Source organism: Zeus faber, assembly GCF_960531495.2.
Source record: "Zeus faber genome assembly, chromosome: 21".
NCBI classification, from domain to species: Eukaryota; Metazoa; Chordata; class Actinopteri; order Zeiformes; family Zeidae; genus Zeus; species Zeus faber.
The window spans coordinates 7349949-7371668 of NC_137208.1; the positions used below are offsets into that span (position 1 = coordinate 7349949).

The following is a 21720-nucleotide window of genomic DNA, read 5'->3' on the forward strand; positions in this document are numbered from 1 at the left end:
CATGGTCTGTTCCAGTGGCTGCAGTCAGGCAGACGCCTCCTCAGCCGCAAGACCAGAACAGAGAAACAAAGAGTCTCTTCCCCCAGGCCATAAGGACGCTGAACTCTGTCACAACCTAGCACTCACCTCATAAATACGGTGTTCACCTCATTGTTCTAATGCTTTGTACACATTTTATGTTTAATTGCACATCTGTACAGTATTACTACATATTTATTATTTTCAGTTCTCAAACATTACCCAGCAAACATTGCAAAATGTACTTAAAAACGGTATGTGCATATGGTTTCTGTTGTTGATTGTTGGTATATTTCAAATGCCTTAAATAGATTTATATTTTATTCCTATTATTTATTTTTATTCCTATCTTTATTTCTCTATTTGTAATACTCTGCCCAGCACAGTCTCTGGAGTTTGCCAGAAAGCATTTCACTACATGCTGTACACCGCGCAATATGTATGTGACGAATACATCTTTTGAATCTTTGAGTCTTTTGTTGTTAGTTTTGCATACATTTTATTTTTGTTTTTTTCCATGCACAAAATATATTTAGATTCAGATTCCAAATCTAAATTCATAAAATGTGTATAACTCTAATCTAACTAAATATAAATTTACATCGCAGCAACAATATATTGTACTTTTTTTGTGGGTGGGGTCCAAAGCCAGAGCATATTGTTGGAAGGGGGGGGGTCCTTGCCATGATAAAAACTTTGGGAACCTTTCCCTCAGCAGCCAGTACTGACATCTGCTGCTTTGACAGTTGGCAGCATGTCAACATGTCAGCCCGTCAAAGCATCTTGGCGCACTTGGCCTCACGATACATGTCGCACATTGGTGTAAATGTAAGATAAAAGGCCAGGTCTGGCCATGCAGATAAAGCCGGCTAGCCCGGCTGTGGAGCACTGCCAGCGGAGATGGTCAGACACAGCGGGCGTTAAACAAGAGTGTACAACAGCAGCTGGAGTACGAAGGGAGGTACTTTACTGCCGTATAGATCCATGCCAGGATGATCAAACATATCAGAGAGAGAGAGGGGTGAGGGAGAGAGCCCCCTGCTGAGGAACAGCGTCTGAATATCACTCAAACCCACATGCGCACGCACGCACACACACACACTCACAGGCGCGCACACACACACACACACACACACACACACACACACACACACACACACACGGTTGTGGGTGTTAACAATGTGCGCTTTGGAGGAGGAAACATATTGTCAGTAAGCTGTTATGCCATGCCTGAGGTAGCATTATGCAATATACAACTGAATATACTGTAGACACACACACACACACTCAATCTTACATACAACTATTCTAGGATGTTTATTGCTTTCTAAGAAAAACATTTTTATTGCATATTTTCATATTTTCTTATTTTTATCTTCTATTGTGTAACTTCTCCACATGATATCCAATCACTGCATCGACCCCAGTCACTCATACAGTTGCCATCTCTCTCTGGATGGCTCTCTCTATGGCTTTCTTTATCTCTATCATGCTTGCTCTCTCTTTCTGTCTCACACACAAGTACAGACTGCAGATATCTTCCAAACACAGAGAACAGTCGCCTCTTAATGATCTCTGTAAAACTCAGAGATTTTCAATATAAATTCAAATCAAAAGTTTAAAGGCGCAGAAACTTAAATCCTCCTGTTCTAACGCCATACTTTGGCCAAGACATCAGCTTACACCAAGGAAAAATTGCAGTGAACTACACTCACTGAGCACTTTATTAGGAACACTATACTAATAATGGGAAGGGCTTCCCTTTGCTCTCAAACAGCCTAAGTTCTTCTTGGCATGTTTTCCACAAGCATTCCTTTGAGGTTCTGGTCCATGGTGACATGATTGCATCAACACAATTCCTGTGAATGTCAGCTGCACATTCATGCTGGAAATTTCCGTTCTGTCACATCCTAAAGGTGTTCTATTGGATTCAGATCTGGTAACTGGGAAGGCCACTGAAGAACATTGAACTAATTGTTATGTTCATGAAATCTGTTTGAGACAGCATTTGCTTGGTGAAAGGTGCATTATCATGCTGGAAGTAGTGATTGGAAGATGGGTAGATTGTGGCGGGAAGGGATGAAGGGATGCACATGCTCAGCAACAATACTCAAATAGGCTGTGGCATTCAGGCAATGATTGATCGGTATGAACAGGCTCAGAGTGTGCCAAGAAAAATTCCCCACACCATTACACAACCTCCACCAGCCTGGACTGTTGACACAACGCAGGTTGAGTCCATGGTTTCATGCTGTTGGCGCCAAATTCTGACCCTACCATCTGTGTGCCTCAGCAGAAATTTAAATTCATCAGACCAGGCTATGTTTTTCCAGTGTCCAGTTTTGATGAGCCTGTGCCCACTGCAGCCTTAGCTTTCTGTTCTTGGCTGCCAGAAGTGGAACCCGACATGGTCTTCTGCTCTTGAAGCCCAACAGCTGTTTAGTTGGGAGTAACTAATGGGTTTAATTTGAGTAAATCAATAGTTACGCTTAATTGATCAGTCTCGTACCTAAAGTGGAGTTAACCTCCGCTTCAGGGATCTTCAGTCACCACTCGAAACTAAGCATCACAAACAGCGACCTTATGAATAAATGCAGGCTTTTTTTCTTATGACTAAAATAAAGGCAAAATAATGGGAAATAAATAATGGAAATAGTAGAAAATCAATAAACAAAAAAGAAAATAGTTAACACTGACTTGGCAGTTACGGAGAGTGTGTGTGATTGGGGGTATAATAAAGCACCCAAAAGACTAAATATAGTTTCTAAATTCTAACCTAAAGGTTTACATCTATTGGACACAAACTCTTATCAAAGGCCCAGAAGAAGAATCTTCTGCAAGATTTATTTGCAAAGAGACGCGTTCTGTCTCATTGCTCAGCTTCTGGGAGCTGTCTGGTAGTAGCTTGTTCCGTCCCAGGACACGATACACTTCAGCGAGGACAATCCACCAGAGCGCAGAATCAGAGGATCTTGAGAGATGCGGATTCATTAGGGTACTCCTTCGTCCCGTTAAGGAGGCAGCGTGCAAAGGTGGAGTTACAGCAAGGTTGGGTGATGTAATGTCTGTTATGCAGGCGCCTGTTGAGCCGTTGGGGTGAATCGGAGAGTGGTTGTACTTAACTGTTGCTAGTTGACTCATTCAAAAAGAACTTGCAAGTAATGTCGTTGGCCGTTCAAGGATAATTACAAAGTTATTATTAACTCCAGAAATTGGGTCACTAGTTTACATAATTTTACCGGAGAGCTTGGAGGATTAATAAAGTTGAAATAAAACGGACTGGCGTTGTGCAGGCGTAGGTCCAGGGGTTTTAGGTAAAACTAGAACAACTTACATTGTACGTTGTTAAAGAAAAGGAGCAAAAGGGATTTTGGCAGATGGGGCTCTGGGTAGGAAAAAAAAATAACCTTGACAAATGGTGTCCGCCGGATTTTGTAACAAGTGAGAAGTGCCCGTCAGCTGTTTGATTTTAACAGTCTTATTGTATACAACTAGGTTAAAGTTACTTACGAGTAGTAAGTTTGTATTTTACGCAGACATTTCACACACTCCTTCTATCACCGCCAATCTAATGATTGAACAACGGAACTACACTGTTCCGAAATGAAATCATTTTAGGGGGTTGAAGAAAAACATCCAGCCATTGCATAGCATTCATATCCTATCATATCATATAGCATTCAATGAAGAATAAACTTATGAAGAATGATATTGGTTAATAACAACTTGGCTTAACAAATCAATACATGTACTATTTTTAAGTACTATATTAAAACACAACACTTAATTTGAGGAAAGAGAATGAATGAATCTAAAACTTTGTCGGGAGGTACTTCTTATCTTCAGCCCCTTGATGGCAGCAAAGGTTCATGATAGAAATATTTTAATCAGGATGTTGGCATCTCCGTCATTCGTAGAGGAGTGGCGGAGTCCACTTGAATAGAAACGTGTAGTGTAAATTTTGTTTGGTTACAGTTTGACTTAATTACTGACGGTCGAGTTGATACAATCTTGTCCAAAAGAGAATGATTGTAGAAAGGTCCAGGGGACCTGTTACTAGTTTTATGGTTGGGGACCTGGGGGAGTTCGCACCTCCGTTTGACTTTGGTGATAAACAGTAGGAGCGGCGATGTGTGTGGGGGGTGTGTGTGTTTTCTAGCGGGACAGCAGGGTTATTAACAAAGGTTGTGTTGTTCTGTTGTCTCCCGGAGTGTCCAGACGCCAGGGTCTGTGTTGTGCCTTGAAGTGTTTATTGTGTGACCGTCAGAGTGAGACAGGAAGAAGGAGGGAGACGACTTAATCATAAAGTCCGTGGCCCTCCTGTGGATCAGTTGAGGGGTTTTACATCTGCTTGTTAATTGCTTTTCCAGACCTGGTTGCCTGTTGGCCCGGGTGGACAGAGTTGTGTAAACTTCAAAAGGGCCCGATGTTGGGCTCAGAGTGATAAAGCATATTTTTCTTCCCTTTCCTTGCAAATAAGAGATGGGTTAATCCACAGGTCCTGAATGAAGTCCAGAATTATACAAGACTGTCTGCTGCACACGATTCTGAGTAAACTCTAAAGACTTTTGTGGGTGAAAATCCCAGGAGAACAGGGGTGACAGAAATTCTCAAACCAGCCCGTCTGGCACCAACAATCACAATTTTTCCCATTCTAATGGTTGATGTGAACATTAACTGAAGCTACTGACCTGGATCTGCATGATTTTATGCATTGCACTGCTGCCACACGATTGGCCGATTCGATTATTGCATGAATAAGTAGGTGTAGAGGTGTTCCTAATAAAGTGAGTCCATATGTATTTATCTATTTGTTGCAGTTGTCTCTATTTTCGGGTTTTGGAGACTTTGAATGTTATGGGAAGAGTCATACCTTAAAAATATCCCAATATTATCCCCATTTTTTAATTTATTTTTAATCCCCATACTACGTATGCCTTTGTTTTGAGGCTTTACTTTGATCTCTTTATGGTCTCATATTCACTTATTTTGACTTTGTCTTTGTGTCTTTGTCTTTCTGGCTCTATTGCCACCCCCCACCCCAATAGATGGAGCGGTTAGTGGAGTGTATCTCAACCCAGGAGCGAGTAATGACTATTCGCTCTCCCTCCCTCCCCCACGGTCAGCCCAATGTCGTCCCTGCCTTCCGCTGTTCCGCTGTCTCTGATTAACTGCTCTTGTTAGCCCTAACGAGCTGCTAAGTGGACGAACGAGTACGACGACTGACATTCAGCGAGAAGCTGCCCCCACCCCCCCCCCCAGCACCTGCATTACTGCCCTTTTCCCTTTTAATCTCCCCCGCTCACATCCCGCAATGGAGTAAATTTAGCTTCCTGGCTTGGACAGAATGTGCTTCTGTGGCGTAAGTGCTGGTGTAAACTCTAAAGGGCCTGGCTGGCGTCAAAACAAGTTTTAACAGTCACACCCACAGCAACCACATTTGACATTACCACTGATGATGGTTACATCAGTGGTCATATGTTTCCATTTTTTTTTTTTATTTTTTTTAATTTTTATGGCCATTACCCTTTTCTTTGACAGTTTGCTGATGTGATCTGGTGAGGAACCTTTGTCAGCTTTCCCCTGGTCAAGCTGACAAAGATGTTACCACGTGTTACTTGATTGTGCTGTCATTTGTTTTGTATTTCATTTTGTTTTATTTTATCTATCTATCTATCTATCTATCTATCTATCTATCTATCTATCTATCTATCTATCTATCTATCTATCTATCTATCTATCTATCTATCTATCTATCTATCTATCTATCTATCTATCTATTAATTGCTGCCCTCCCATTTTCTACTACTTTTTAAAAATATTTTTCCTTGGCTGCGTTCATAAGTGTTGTTCTCCCAACTGCCACCACATTCTTTACATAGAACTCTCACAGAAGCAACCACAAGGCGAAACAAGCTCAACTGATCACTAATCCGATGGAAAGAAATTTCTATATATACATTTATATAGATATAGATATATATATCTATATAGATATGTATTTATATAGATGGGACTGAAACATTCCCAGAAATGTGGTCAATCCTGGATAGTATGTTCACGTTGTGTGGGCCTCTTTGTAACTGCACTCCGGGAAACGCTTTTTCTCTCAAAAAACTTTATTTTCTGTCACCTATACTTCCCCTTGGCCTTAACTATTTTGGTTTCAGGGTCAACAGAACACATTAAGACAGCAAATTATATCAAGACTTTCTCTGTCAGTTTCATACTCTCAAGTCACACTTGGATCACTGATGGAGGAACACCCATAATTTTGGAGTTGCTAAAATACAGGCTGGCGTACGCCAATGTGTTTTAGACAGGGAGGGAGATCATCCAACTGACCGATTGTGTGGACCAGATGGACAGACGGCATTATCTCACAGTGCTTTTGTACAACACAGTATGTTTGAATTCCACATTGCTCCTTCCAAAGTCATAGTTTAATGACATGACTGTGACAAATATAGAATCCTCTTCTTGAAATGCTTGAAATTCTATTTTAACGTCCAGTGAGAAAGAGACGTTAACTGCCTCTCAGAACCGACAGCTTTTAGTCAACTGTGAAAAATGGGCATCCGACCACTGTTCTGACTCCAGTGATGGAACCCGGCTCATTTCTGGCCTTCTGAACTGTCGGTTCCAGTTTTGATCTAATTCCTGAAATAGACCATCCATCATCCCTCCCAAAATAAATAAGCTAACACTTTATTTTGTCTAGCTCTGTGTTTGGCCTTGCGGCCTCTGCGGTGGCCGGTGAGATCACAGGTCCACCAGCCGCTGTTCCCAGCGCGCTCGGAACCGGGCCCCGACGGGGCTCGGGATCGATAGCGGGGCCTTTCATCTACGGGGCAGCTCTTATTTTTCAGAGATTCTCTCGTCATTTCTGATAAAAAAGCAGCAGTGCTCAGAGATGATTTGGAGAAATAGTCCTGTCAAGAAATGATTCATCTTCCATGAATAATCACAGGGGTTATTGAATATTTTTGGATATAGTTAATTACTCGACTATAAAAAGCCAGAAATTGAACCTCATTTCTTTCCTACGACTTTTTTTTTCTCTCCCGCCTCTACTCTTCTTTTTCTTCTTTTTCCTCTGTCTGCTGTGATATGGGGGAAAAAAAAGAATCTGTTTCATCGTTCTGTCACCAACGAGATGTGTTCCGCTTGACCTGATGCAATTGGAGGCAATTGAAAGAGTCACTTGTCAGTGCTGCTGTGATATTGGTGGTGTGTGGTGCCTTGGGTTGCATCAGTATGTACATACAGTCTCTCTCTCTCACACACACATACATATTCACACGTTTACACAAAGGCACACACATACAGAAGTTAATGCGGATGTCCCTCTACACAAACACGACCCCTGGCGCACAAGTACATGCCCATTTGCCCACATCCTGAATATACCCAACACAGACTTCTGAAGTCGACACAGCTCGCATCCCCTCTCCAACCTCCATGGGTGGGATTTAATTGTTTCGGCTGCCATTTATTACGTCCACTTACTACTGTGTGCCTAATGGTTTTTTGTCCTAACTAACACTGCAGATTACCACACACTAATGACTTAATGGACTGATCCATCACTTTACATCTCTGCAAACTTTCCTTCCACTTCTAAATGTGCCTTTAATTAGGAAGGATAAATTAATCAGCCTCCTCTTTTCTGGAGAGGCCTCTTACTGTCGGAGAAGAAAAGGTTCATACTTCCCAGAGCCTGTATTCCATCATCATGTATTACACAGTCCATGGCAATATCGGAATCAATGTTGAAATGCTGCAATCTAAAGAAAAGAGTGTATTTAAACCTTAACCTTAGTTTTTGTGGCCGCTGGGAAAAACTGGATTGTGATTATCCCATTCTACTTCATATTGTAGCTTGGAGTGGGCAGTCAGCTGAGACCATTCTCTCAAAACTGGATTAATGTCAAAGATTACTTGAATACACAAGTGATGATAACAATATTACATAACCTACCTACTGGCACCTCAAGTAATGGCAAGATTCTTCCTTTTGTTCCGCGACAGATGCTGAAATACTTGTCTGCGCATCTCCTCTAGACTCACAACAGCCTCTTCCCTGGCCTATCCAAGTGTTGCATTGGTAAACTGTAGCTTGTGCAATGTGCAGCTGCTAGAATACTAATCAGAACCAAAAAATATGACAATACTCCTGTCCTGACCCTCCTGCAATAGGTCGATGATAAGGTACTCCCACTGACATACAAAATATTACATGGACTTGCACCATCTTATCTGTCATCTGGCATTACCTCATATACACCAGCGAGCCCTCTCCGGTCTCACAATGCAGACCTCATCGAGGCTCCGTGTCGATGGCTCATGCAGAGCCTGGTGAGCCCCTCTCTCTGTAGAGAGGATGTGAAGTGCACAGGGAAGTAAAAACCAGGCTTTAGATACATGCTGCCCCACTAATCGCACCGAGCTAGGGGAGGCCGACTGGAAAGCCAAATTGTGACTCTTGTTGCTGCATTTCAAGTGGATATTTAAGGTCCGTTTACATCACGATGCTCTCTTGCTCAGCACTCTTAGGTGCTAAAGACAAGCTAAGCTTTTACTGCCGCCAGAGCTATGCGACAGCACTAAATCGTAATTATTTCCATTGAGATTAATGGATAAAAATGGGACCAGCACTGTGTAGAAAGCTTTCCAGGTGGACTTGTAATCTTTAGCAGCACTAAAACACATGCATGCTAAGCTGTTGGGAGGGGGCACGCACGCACGCACGCACGCACACACACACAGAATCTGACACACACAGTGACACACATCCAACCATGATATTTCTTACAGAGGTTGTATGCAGTGACACGTGCTGACAAAACTTGGCCAGTTGCCCTTCCTGGAAATAGGCAGAGATTTGACTTTATTTATACAGCACATTGTGTATAGAGACGTGGACAAATTTGTTGGTACCCTGACAGCTCATTCAAACAATGCTTCATTCCTCCTGAAAAGTTAAGAGATTAAAAGCAATTTTCTCATGTATACCTGCATGCCTTTGGTATGTCATAGAGTAAAGCAAAGAAACTGTGAAAAGAGATAAATTATTGCTAAAGAGATCAATTATATTCAAAAATGGCCTGGACAGATTTGTTGGGACCCTTAGAAAAGATTATAAAAAATTGGATTTTAGTGATATTTCAAACTAACTGTTTTCTTCAATTGATATCACACATGTCTTCAATCTTATAATCAGTCATTCAGCCTATTTAAATGGAGAAAAGCAGTCTGCTGTTTGGTATCATCGTGTGCACCACACTGAGCATGGACCAGAGAAAGCAAAGGAGAGAGTTGTCTGAGAAGAGAGAAAGAAAATGATAGACAAGCATGTTCAAGGTAAATGCTATAAGACATCTCCAAGCAGCTGATGTTCCTGTGACTACGGTTGCAAATATTATAAAGAAGTTTAAGATCCATGGGAATGTAGCCAACCTCCCTGGACGCGGCCGCATGAGGAAAATCGACCCCAGATTGAACAGAAGGTTAGTGCGACTGGTAGAAAAAGAGCCAAGGACAACTTCCAAAGAGGTACAAGCTGAACTCCAAGGTCAAGGTACATCAGTGTCTGATCGCACCATCCGTCGCTTTTTGAGTGACAGTGGGTTCCATGGAAGAAGAGCCAGGAGGACTCCACTTTTGTTTTAAAAACATAAAAAAAGGTCTGTAATGACTGGAATTTGCTAAAATGGATATATTATGTAGATCTATGTTCACAGATGAAAAAATTAAGCTTTCAAAGAAAAGTACACCAAACCTGCTGTGAAACATGGAGGAGGTTTGGTTTTGTTTTGGGGATGATTTGCTGCGTCTGGCACGGGGTGCCTTGAATCTGTGCAGGGCACAATGAAATCTTTAGTCTATCAAGGCATTCGGGAGCGAAACATACTGCCCAGTGTCAGAAAGCTCTGTCTCAGGCGCAGGTCATGGGTCCTCCGACAGGATAATGACCCAAAACACACAGGTAAATACACCCAAGAATGGATAAGAACAAATCATTGGACTATTCTGAAGTGGCCTTCTATGAGCCCTGATCTGAAGCCTATCGAACATCTATGGAAAGCGCTGAAACATGCAGTCTGCAGAAGGCACCCTTCACACCTGAGACAGCTGGAGCAGTTTGTTCAGGAAGAGTGGGCCCAACTACCTGTTGACAGGTGCAGAAGTCTCATTGAGAGCTGCAGAAATCACTTGATTGCAGTGATTGCCTCTAAAGATTGTGCAACCAGATTTAGGGTCCCATCATACATTGCATGCCATTTTCATTAGTTTTATTATGTAAAGTATTCTGTTGAATCAAAAATCAAAAGCAAAGTCTGATTTTTATTCAATATGGAATAAGCAATGATGGATGCCAATTACTTTTGAGTTTCAAGTTATTTCAGAGAAAATTGTCGGTTCTCATTTCGTTGAAGGGTACCAACAAATTTGTCCAAGTCTGTACAGTATATGAGAAGACTCAACACATTAAATAAGAATAATAAAAAAATCATACAATTCGAAATAACAAAATAAAATAAATCAGGTGAAGACATACATAGATCATGGCACTGCACAGAAGGTTCAATTTAAATGGCCAGAGAGAATGTAATCTACCTTTGAAAGGGATTCTAGTTGCCATGTATTTCAGGTCATTGGTTAATGTGTCTCTAGTAGTGGTGTTGGATTGTAACTATGTTCTCACCCATGTGCGCGACTACCAGACCAGCCCCAGAGGACCTAAGATGTCTGAATGGCTAACATTGCCAATGCAAGTCAGACATATAATCCAATACGTTGTCCCCCCTCCCGTGTCATAATGTTTTTCACACCGCCGGGGAATTGGGACGTAAAGAGATTATTTCGGCAGCAAACAAGATACGGAGCTCATGTCAAGCATTGCCGTTTCTGTCTCCGCCATCACCATGGTTACGTACAGCAAAGGAGCTTGAGGTTTAACTCTAAACGCATGCTCTCAAAAATATCCACGCACAGACACCCATTCACACACGGGCAGTCAAGCCAGCATATCAGGGCCCCATGCAGTGAATAGCCATATTGGCAGGGGTGGTTACAGCATAGTCGGAGTCGTATTTAACATTAAACGCCAGTCTACCTCGGGGCAAGTGGGTCATTATGTGTCTGCACACTGACAGATATGGTATTAATAGCTGCGCTGCATTTTATATTGAGGGCTTACATTATGTCGCCAACCGCCTTGGTGCCCTGCTGTTTGATGTATTGACGGATGGCTTGCGGTGTCGATAGTGGGGCATGAGAGCATTGTCGGAGTGATAGTGTTGATTGTAGGGCCTCAAGGGCTCCTCATCAAGCCATAGACTGGGCTACAAGGTTCTGATGAGCCAGGAAACGTAGCGCTGCAATCTGATGGAAAGAAATCTTCTTATCCAGCCACATTGAAAATGTGAGAAGAAAAGAGAAAAGATGATGAACAGTGGATGATTTGTGAGTCAAACCCTCTGCCTACTGTAGTGTGAGTCTTGGAATGGGTTTCTAGGAGTCACAGGGTGATGGAAGTTTCAGGTAGAATCAGCGGCCTCTTATTTGTTTTTTGGGTCAATTTACCATGATACATCAAGGGCGGTCGTCCCGATTCTGATTCATAATCGAAAACCGATCGAAATGAGCGTTCGATTTCGAGCCTCGAAGATTCTCCCAGTATTTTTGTGAGTCATATTGTCAGACATGGATCTTGACGGCAAAGACAAAATAAATGTGATCTCCAACGAACCTCTGTCGGAAAATACACTGTGTGCTGTCTCGCTGGAGCGAAGCGTTGGGGGGCAGTGCCGCAGCGCGAGCTGCAGGAGCTCGCAGCTTGTGTGCTCTAATAAGTCAAAGAAAAAGTTTGCTCCGATTCAATAAAGTCTGATGTATTTTACAGTATGTCCACTTGAAAGGACAGAAAAGAGACCGGCAGCTTGTGAGAAGTGCCGGCACGCACCGCTACGCTCTTCATAAGAGTAGTTAACCTTATGGATCGGATTTGGATTGTGATATCAAAGATAAGATAATAACGTTCATGATGCTGTGATGAGTAGAATTAGGGGGGGGGGGGGGGGGACAAGCCTGATTAGAGAAGAACGTACGGAGCGGAGTGGGGCGTGGTGGGCGGCGGAGGAGAAGAGGCGCGGTGCAGTGTGTTGAAAAGTTCCTCTCCTTACGGTGAGACGGATGATCCTCTTCACTGAAAAGATCCAAGCATTCATTTTATCCATGAAATTCTACATATTTTGTTCATATTTATTTGAGTTTTCTAAAAAATTGAAACAAAAGGAGGAAGGAAATGTGTCTTGCATTTTCTTATTGGGTGACATAACACCAACACCAACTTCTTTTCACCTGCTGTAGCTCACACGTCTGTACCTTTGTGTCCGTGTGTGTTTGCACTCCCCCTATAGGTGTTTTGGGTACAGGCTGAAGGTGTTGGTGGCACCATATTTGCCAGGTTCACTCCCTACTCAATTATCCCAAGTATGAAAGCATGAACGCTGCCTCTCTGGAAGTTGCTGAGCTCTCATTAGCACCACTGTAATCATGCTAATTGGGCCACGTTGGGGAAATCACATTTGTTGTTGCAGAAACCTGGGGCTAGGTGTGGCATGAGAATAAGGTCGGAGGGCTCGGAGGAATTGTAGCATCCCATGTGCAACAGGTGTGTGTGTGTGTGTGCGTGTGTGTCTGTGGACCCCCGGAGCCATCTCCACCCGGTTGTCATTTCAAAGGTAAAAACCCGGCTTGCGACATACTTGGATCAGGCATCTCAAATTGGAAGTCATTAGATTCATTCGATTTAGCGTAACCGCCACCGTGAATTATAAATGATAAGCGAGCCGATTCGCGTCCTCATCGGCGCTCCGGCTTGTGAAATCTGGTTTAAACGGGTAGTGTGGTCCCTGGCAGGCTTCCACTCCGACTGGCTCATGATTTATCCAAACCAACAGACGGTTGTCAAAAGGCATTCATTGCTGTTCGTGCGCCACACGCACGCACGCATGCGCACACACACACACACACACACACAGGGACACACGTACATGTAACACTCGCAATTTGTGATTTCATCAGGTCGAATCAACTCGTTTATCACCTTACATCACGTTATTGTGATTATTGTGTGGCCCACAGTGGCAGAGGGCAGATGGCAACACATGGCACGCTGCGTGAAATACTGAGCTGTGTGTGTGTGTGTGCGCGCGCATATGCATATGCTCAGCTTATTATATGATTGTGTGAAGAGCAGGTACTATTATGTACAGATTCTGCCCCTGCGCTTTTCACGTGTGTGTAAGCTTGTGTGTGTTTGTACTCGCACAGCAATTTCTACGTATGTGAATGTGAATGTGTGTACGTACAATATACACACACGTGCGCGTCTCTGTATTTGTATGAGCTGATCTCTCTGGGGTGGTATATCATCCTGCCAAGCCCACACAGCTGGCAGTGCCCAGACTGTTGGCCTCCCAACACAAGCGCCCACACACACACACACACACACACACACACACACACACACACACACACACACACACACACACACACACACACACACACGCCAGGACAAACTGAACACCAAAGTACTGGGCACATGCTGGAAATAGAGAGGGGGAAACCGGGGTAGTGGGATGAATAGCAGGAAGAGGGGGTTGAGTCGGTGGATCAGAAGATGGGAAGTAAATGAGGGGGTTGGGGCTGTCCCAAACAGAAAGAAGGATAGTTGGAACGATGAATTAAGATTTTAAAAAAACAAAAAAAAAAACGGAGATTGTCCGTGTCAGACGCTTTTTCACAAACTGGAAATAATCCGTTGGGATTAGACGAGGGGCGGAGCCTGGGTAGAGCATGCAGGCGGCAGGACGTGACGCAATGACGCTGCGGAGTTTTACAGCGCACCCAAGATTGCGGACGAGGCTACAGACCTATCAGTTGCTGTAAAAAAAAAAAAGTTTTTATGTTGATGCTCAATGTATTTGGACGTATCCGCAATATCAACTAGAGCGTGGAAAGGAAAGCAGAAAGGGGTACGCCGCAGCTAGGCTCCGTGCACGAGGATCCGCACAAAGGTAAATAACTGGCGCATGATAAGAGACGTCATCAACATGAGACAGGCCCACTCGCTCGCTGTGAATGCACCAGACAATTACCTGCTCTGTTCACACATACCACTCGATGGGACCGCACCCGGCCCCTGTACTCGGGGTGCTGGCTGGGTAACGTCCGGGTAATCTCCCGTCTAAGTGACTCGGACATTTTGCGTTCACACATACAGCTCCTCCGGGTAATGTCTGGGTCATTTCAGGGTCGCCGTGCATGTGTGAAGGCGGCTCTGATGAATCACATCCTTCAAAGTGCACCGCATTTGATGTAAGTGACAGCTTTTTTGAGGGTTGGAACGGATTTGGTTGTAGGGAAATGAAAACCAGGCTGAACCGAAGGACTTGTGAATTGATTTGAAAAATGTTCTCCCTTTACTGATTTGTTTTTGAAGACATTTTTGTTTTTATCTGTCACAACCCATTTCCAAGTTAGCGCTTGCTCCAGTTTTGGTTTATGTTTGTAAAATTGTGTGTGTGTGTGTGTGTGTGTGTGTGTGTGTGTGTGTGTGTGTGTGTGTGTGTGTGTGTGTGTGTGTGTGTGTGTGTGTGTGTGTGTGTGTGGAGGGTGGATTTTGGTGCGTGCCAGCGTTTCTTCATGCGTTTGGGTGTATGAATCTGTTTGTTGTGTGTGTGTGCGTTTGTTCTTACCACTTACTTTGCCTCTTTTGTGTCATTTTGCGCTGTGCATAAATCTCAGTGTAAGTTTCTCACAAAAGAGTGTTTAATTCCATGCCATCGTTTCATTTTTTTGCAGTATACACATTTATATCGCAACATGTCCACCAGTAATCTGTATTTATGTAGGTCCGGTTCCCCTGCCAAGACAATTAACAATAGAGCCTTTGAAGGTTTGAAGTTGGAATCATTCATTCGCAATCTTGACCTGGCCTGAAGTGCAAGTCACGCAGGCATCGATGCATATGTGAGATTTGCATAGACTTGTGACCCAACCATCTTGGATTTACCACCTTTACCCACACGACCAGAGAAGTGACATGGGCGAGGCAGGGTGACTTATACTGAAGGTGTCCCATCTTAAGCCTTATGCACTGAATCTGAAAAAGGTCATTCACTTCTATGGAGGGTCAGAAAATGCAGTGCTCCAACCCCCTGCTGTGCAGAGACGTGTGTCTGACCGAGGGATCGGACGCCTTTGACATAGTGAATTAAACTGGGGGGACGGTAGCTCAGGAGGTAGAGCTGGTCGTCTAGTAATCTAAAGGTTGCTGGTTCGATCCCAGGCTCCTCCTGCTAGCATGCTGTAGTGTCCTTGAGCAAGACACTTAACCCCTCATTGCTCCTGATGGCTGCGTCCGTCGGTGTTTGAATAATTGTAAGTCGCTTTGGATAAAAGCGTCTGCTAAATGACTAAATGTAAATGTAAAAATGTAAACTGCATATAATCACAACGTTTATTATTCTTAACTTTGGGTATATTAATTGACTGTGTGTTTTTATGAATTTGTGCGCACTTGCAAGCACCGTATAAATGACGTTTTCCACTCTTTCATTAATAAAGCGTAGAGAATGTCTTCCATGGTCAAAATAAAGGAATAAAGCTGCACTTTTACTTTGAAGGTAGGCCTTATAATGAAAGAGGGACTCTAGAGCTAATTGTCGATAAGATGGACAAGGTCTCAACTGTTGTTTAATTGATGTAATTACAGGAGGTAGTCCCAGTGAAGAATCCTCTCCGGGGACTTGTCACTTTAAACCGTATACGTACATTCTTGAACATTTTATTCATTGCAATTTGAAGCTGACTTTAAGGATCACCAGCCTCCCATTTCCAGCCATATGCTGCTACAGTGCCACTGCTGCTGCTGTTTGTGTAATTTCCCCCAGTGTCCACAGGGGGCACTGTTGTCCTACGTTCCCATCCCCGCTCTGTGCTCCATCCGAAACCGGCGGTGTCCTCTGCCACGCTCACAGCCCATCCTACGCTGTCCTTGTTATTGTGACGAGCTATCCTCCATTCCAGTTCCAACCCCTGGACGCTTGGAAACCGTCCTGTCTAATCCGCTGTGCACTTGAGGTCCAGGGTTGGACGCCAGCCCCGCGGCCACGCTTTAATCACAACAAAGACCGGCCGCCGCACTGTGTGTGAAGCGTCTTTTCTTTAGCCTCTTTGTCCTCGCACCTCATTACAGCTCTTAAGCAATCAGATATCTGACCCTCACTGGTTAAATGTACCGCGGCTCCGCTCCGGCCGTGAAATCTCCGCTTATAGATTTTCGATGTAGTTCATTTTAGTTGATTTCAACCGTGGCGTCTGTTATCGATGCACCTTAGAGGAAATCAAATCAGCTCCTTGACACTAATAAGAGTGGGGGTTGACCGGGTGGATGGACTCCGCCTCTCAGCCTGTGGTGACATGTTATAAATAGCAGTTATTTAATTTTTTTATTATTTTAATCTACTTGTATTTCCTGGGTGGGTGGATTCTTTCTTCCTTGCTTGCTTGCTCTCTTTCCCTCTCTTTCCCTCTCTTTCTCTCTCTTTCTTTCTCCCTTTCTCTCTCACCCCCACCCATACCTCCCTGACCCCTTAATTGGTGTTGGGAAGCATTGTAGTCCAGGCCCGGTACTACATCCTGTGCAGTGTTCCACTGGGGTTGCCAAGGTTACCAAGTTGAGATGCCGTGTGTGTGTGTGTGTGTGTGTGTGTGTGTGTGTGTGTGTGTGTGTGTGTGTGTGTGTGTGTGTGTGTGTGTGTGTGTGTGTGTGTGTGTGTGTTCGCACATTTGTGATTGAGGAGGATACAGAGGCAGAGAGGGGAGACTGGCATGTAGATACTGGCTTCTAGAGAGATATTGACTTTGACATCAGGCTTAATGAGCAAGGCATACACTATACAATGCATATGCAGTGTGTGTATGTGTGTATTTATATATATATATATATATATATATATATTTGAAAAGTCATTCAAAGACCAATAACGGTTAAGGTTCTCGTTCTCTCTCTCTCCACCCCCCTTGTATCACTGTTAATCATACCCGCCCCATCTCCTCTCCAGTGCCTTGTCATGGGCTTGTCAAAAGCCTGTCAGAGCTGTGCCGTCCGTCACACACTAGCGCCGGTAATGACATCAGACGACACTGAGCATTGAAGTCGCTCACTGGAGATGATTGGCAACTTGACGCGCTCGCAGCTGGATAACTCCCGCGGCGGCTGCACGTTTCATCAAACCCGGCTCTAACTTAGCCGGCGGTGGACTCGAGACCGAAGAACAGGATGATTGTCTGGCTGTAATAGCACCCAACGGAGCTGAAAACTATACTCGGCAGAATTTGTTCATTTTCTGATACAAAATACAAGTAGAAGTACGCGCAAGATAGTTTGTAAGATAATGACACTTGGTGTACGTCATGGTGCAATCACCATCATGACATTTAAATTGACATTCAGTTGCTATTCAAATAATTGCATTTCTTTTTGTTCATTTCATGCCAGTATTATAGTGGCATAAAATAAAACTTCATTTGATAGTAGGTGTCCATCTATTGCAGAAAAGGCATGTATTGAACTTTGGACCATACAATATTGGCTAGACTCTTCATTTATATTTGTTGGGACATAAACAAAAAAAAAAACTTAAAGTTGGATGCAAATCCTTGTGAATTTTGTTTTCTTGTGGAAACTATTTTACAAAAAAATATTGCCATCTGCCCAAATAATTGCAATGGGGCAATTATGTAATAATTGTGACGGCTCAAGTCCCTTTAGCCTTCCCTTCTTCCTGTTCAATTGGTTTCAAAGAGGACTTTATTTTTAACCAATTCTCATTCAGTTTGAGTTGCTCATTCCTTGTCGTACTATGCTTAACCTCATTTTGCACTTTTTAATATGTATTGGATTAAAAAGAGGCGACAAAAAACAGCAATACAGCGTTGAAGACAGCGTTGCAGAAATACATATTTTCTGTGGATCCATACATCAGTACCTAAAATAAGATAAGACTACCCGATGCTGGCCCTAGTGCAGCAGCCCGCATGCCTGCCTGCCTGCCTCACCCCGTCTTTCTGTATCAGCTGTTATTTCGTCCATCAATCTCTACCTCCCTTTCAGCTCCATCCCTTCTCACCTGCCAGCTTCCAGCTCCTGCGCTCATCATTTTGTACTTAAATCTCTCTTCCTCCCCATTCATACATTCCTAGTTCTCTGTCCTAAAGCTCCTAAATCTCTCTCTCTGTTTGTTTCAATCCCTTGGTTTTCAATTCGTGCTCCTTCCACTGGAGAAAAGATGGCCAGGGTCCTTGCTGTAGTTTAGCTCTCTCTCTCTCTCTGTCCTTCACACTTAGCTTTTCCCTCCTTTGCCTTGGTTCACTGGACACTCGCCACTCATTTACAGTTTGTGTAGCGACTGTTATGTACATAATGTCTGCACCCATATACATGGTTTGGAGCATCCCGAGCCATTGCAAAGTGCTGGCACGCCGCAGCCAGACAGGGGAGGTGCCGCGAGCTACAACTCCGGTCGGCGGTCACGTCCGGGCACGACATCTGATACATCTGCTGTGTGTAGGCTGCCGGTGCTTCTGCTCATTTGACCCGGAAGACTCTCCTTAGCCGCAGTTTTTCCTCGCCATTTTCCTCGTCTTTCCTCTCCCGGGTTCTGCCGCGCTTCTGAAGCCGCTTCCACACATGCACTGCAACCCTGAACTCGCTGTATCTAGACGTTACCCGGGGGAGCTGTATGCGAGAACACGCATCTCGGAATCAGTTTGACCGGACATTAAAACAGACTTTGCACTGCCAGCTCCCGAGTACAAAGTCGAAGTAATGTAGTGTATGTAATGTCCCGTTGAGCCCATGTGTGAAGAGAGCTGGTCGTTGTCCGGAGAATTCGTGACGAGCGGGTGGGCGTGTTGATGACATTGCACATGTGCACTAGGGTTGCCGGTGTTACAGTGTTCAGGCGTCCACTGTCGTTTTGCTTTTTTTTTTTTTTTTTTTTTGTATTTTATTTTTTTCATAGAAAACTCTGCAAATAAAAACCCATTTAGTTAATTGTCGCATATCAGTTCCAACGTTAATTAAATAATAATAATAAAAAACTCTTAATGTGTAAAATACTAAATGTGTTATCAATACTTGTCACAGCTAAGTCACAGCACAGTCTGCGGAGTCACATTTCTCTTATCACGGGTCGAGAGGAGAGAGGCTTTACAGCGGAAGACGTTACATCATGTCTAGATTGGGACCTGTCTCTCCATGCGTCATCATCCCGAGTAATTAGCGCCCGTGCATAACGGGGACACCCCCCCCCCCCCCCCCCCAATTTATTAAGCGGCGGCAAAAGTTCCTCACCGTGGCACCCCTAATGTGCACGCGTGTGCATATAGGTGGCTTTTTACGATAGTTGAAGACTTTACACGGCATGTGGTGAATGAGCTGTGTACACAATGAAACAGCTCCAAGCGCAACAAGCGTGTTTCACCCTAGCGATTCGGGGGGATATTTATCAGGCGATGGTATATAGTATTTACTCTGTCTAATCCCTGATCGAGTCCCTTTGCCGCCTCCTGCACGTTCCACCCAGGCGCCACGCCCCTCCTCGACCAAACGGAGTATTTACACTACATGAGAACGCTTTCGACACGGACAAGCTCCCGTTGTGAGTTACACGTGTGGAAGGGGAACTTGGGACAATGTGCAGACCTGGTTCTCCGGACAATTTCCAGAGTCCCCGTATGAAAACAGCATATGAGTGATGTGCAGTCTGCTCCCGTGAAATACTCTCTGGTCTAGTCCTTACACTTGTCCCCACATCACCATGACACTTTGGATGGTTGAAGATGGATTTGTTGTGTGATGACTCCCTCCAACCTCCCTCCCTCTGTTGACTTATTATCTACCAGGCTGGAGTCACAACCTACCGCCTTTCTGTGTGTGTGTGTGTGTGTGTGTGTGTGTGTGTGTGTGTGTGTGCGTGTGCGCGTGTGCGTGCGTGCGTGCGTGCGCGCGCGCGCGCGCAATGGACCAACCTACCTATGATAATGGGTTAGGGCAGGACACACGGGATCAGTCTCTTGACCTTAAACTCTTTGAGTCGCAGTTCAGATTTTGTTCGGTTCACCGCCGGTGGTCTTGTAGATGTTCGGTTTGATTATGTTTTTTTTTTTTTTTTTTTTTTTTCCCCTCTGTCTCTGATTTTTCAAAAACCTCCCCTGCTCTGCGTCTTCCAGCTTCTCATGTGTCCGGCCAAAATAGCTGAAAACACTTTCCGACGGATTGGGGAAAAATCCTTTTCCTCCCTACATCATTATCGGTGTCCGGCCCTTCCGTACCTCCTACCAAAGTGACTAGTTCCCGTCGAGCCTCTGACACCGGCTGCGGTCTTTATGGATTCAGGAAAGGTGCTGCTGTGCTAGTACCTTATAGGTTACAAAATATTGGTATAGCTTGGAGAGTAATGTCATATTTTTATTTCTGCATCTTTATTTTTCCTACGGTTTATGTGTGGTACTTGTCCAAAACCTTAAATTCTTACACTCTTAGATCTTGCAGTGTTATACAATATTTAACTGTGTCGCACATTTACATATATTCAATACACGCTGCATTGTAAAAAAGCATGTTGTGATACGTGATATTCCAAATAAATAAACTTTAAAGAAACGAACTGAGCTACTTTCAGCAACGTAGCTGACAGGAACCCCTTGATTCAGTGGAATTCAGGGGTAATAAAACCACATCAAAAACACATCACAAATTCTTTAGTTATTGAGTTTTTTACTCTGCAGGTTATCTCGCTCATTACATTCCTGCCATGTCGTGGAATAACTTAACATATAAAAAGGCTGATTTGCCTCCTTTCCTCATCTTTGGAAAAATATCTGTTTCTTAAACGGATTATGATCTTATATTCTTGTGAAAGATAAGTACAACATTTATTGCACATTCCTGAGCTAATTCCCTGTTTGTGTGTGTGTGTGTGTGTGTGCGTGCCTGTGTGTGTGTGTGTGTGCGCGTCTGCGTGTGCGCACGTCCATAGAGGAGGAGGTGGAGAACTTTGATGTGTCAAGTCTTCAGGAGGAGGCGCTGAGGAACATCGAGGCAGACAGCTTCTGGTGCATGAGTAAACTGCTAGATGGCATCCAGGTAAACACACACACACACACACACACACACACACAAGTGCACACATGTACCGATGAGAGCCCACGGAGGGGTGGCCATTCCTCTTATGGGGCGGCGCACTCACTCATCTCACCTGCACACATCCATCCCGGGCGCCCGGCGAAAAACTCAATGGCCTCTGCCTGTTCAAACATCTCAACAGCGTCGCTCACCACTCACCACAACGCACACAGCTTGAGGCCGTCCTCAACTTAAGGGCTGGGTACGGACTCGACCTCAGTATCCGCTCAATCAGATATTAGTGAGATGGCTCAACAAATTCAGTCTCGTACCGGATCGGAACTAATTCAGTCGTTGACTGTGGTGGTGTTTCATTAAAGCGGAATGCGGTTGCGTAACCTCCAAACAAAGTATCAAAGTCATTTTTTTCTTCAATACATTTATTTTTTTTTTTTAATATTCAAACTGAGGAAAAAGGAGTTGCGAGTGCAAGTGAA

The 21720-nt window shown here is 44.0% G+C and overlaps 1 protein-coding gene across 2 annotated transcripts in view; it reads left to right on the plus strand.

Moving 5' to 3' along the window:
• The window catches only part of tbc1d22a (TBC1 domain family, member 22a), a 163981-nt gene that overhangs the window by 67676 nt on the left and 74585 nt on the right, over positions 1-21720 (plus strand). For both annotated transcript variants that reach the window (XM_080022691.1, XM_080022690.1), the window contains exon 10: positions 21138-21244. In XM_080022691.1, the coding sequence (XP_079878817.1) occupies positions 21138-21244 (107 nt within the window). The remainder of the gene's footprint in view (positions 1-21137; positions 21245-21720) is intronic.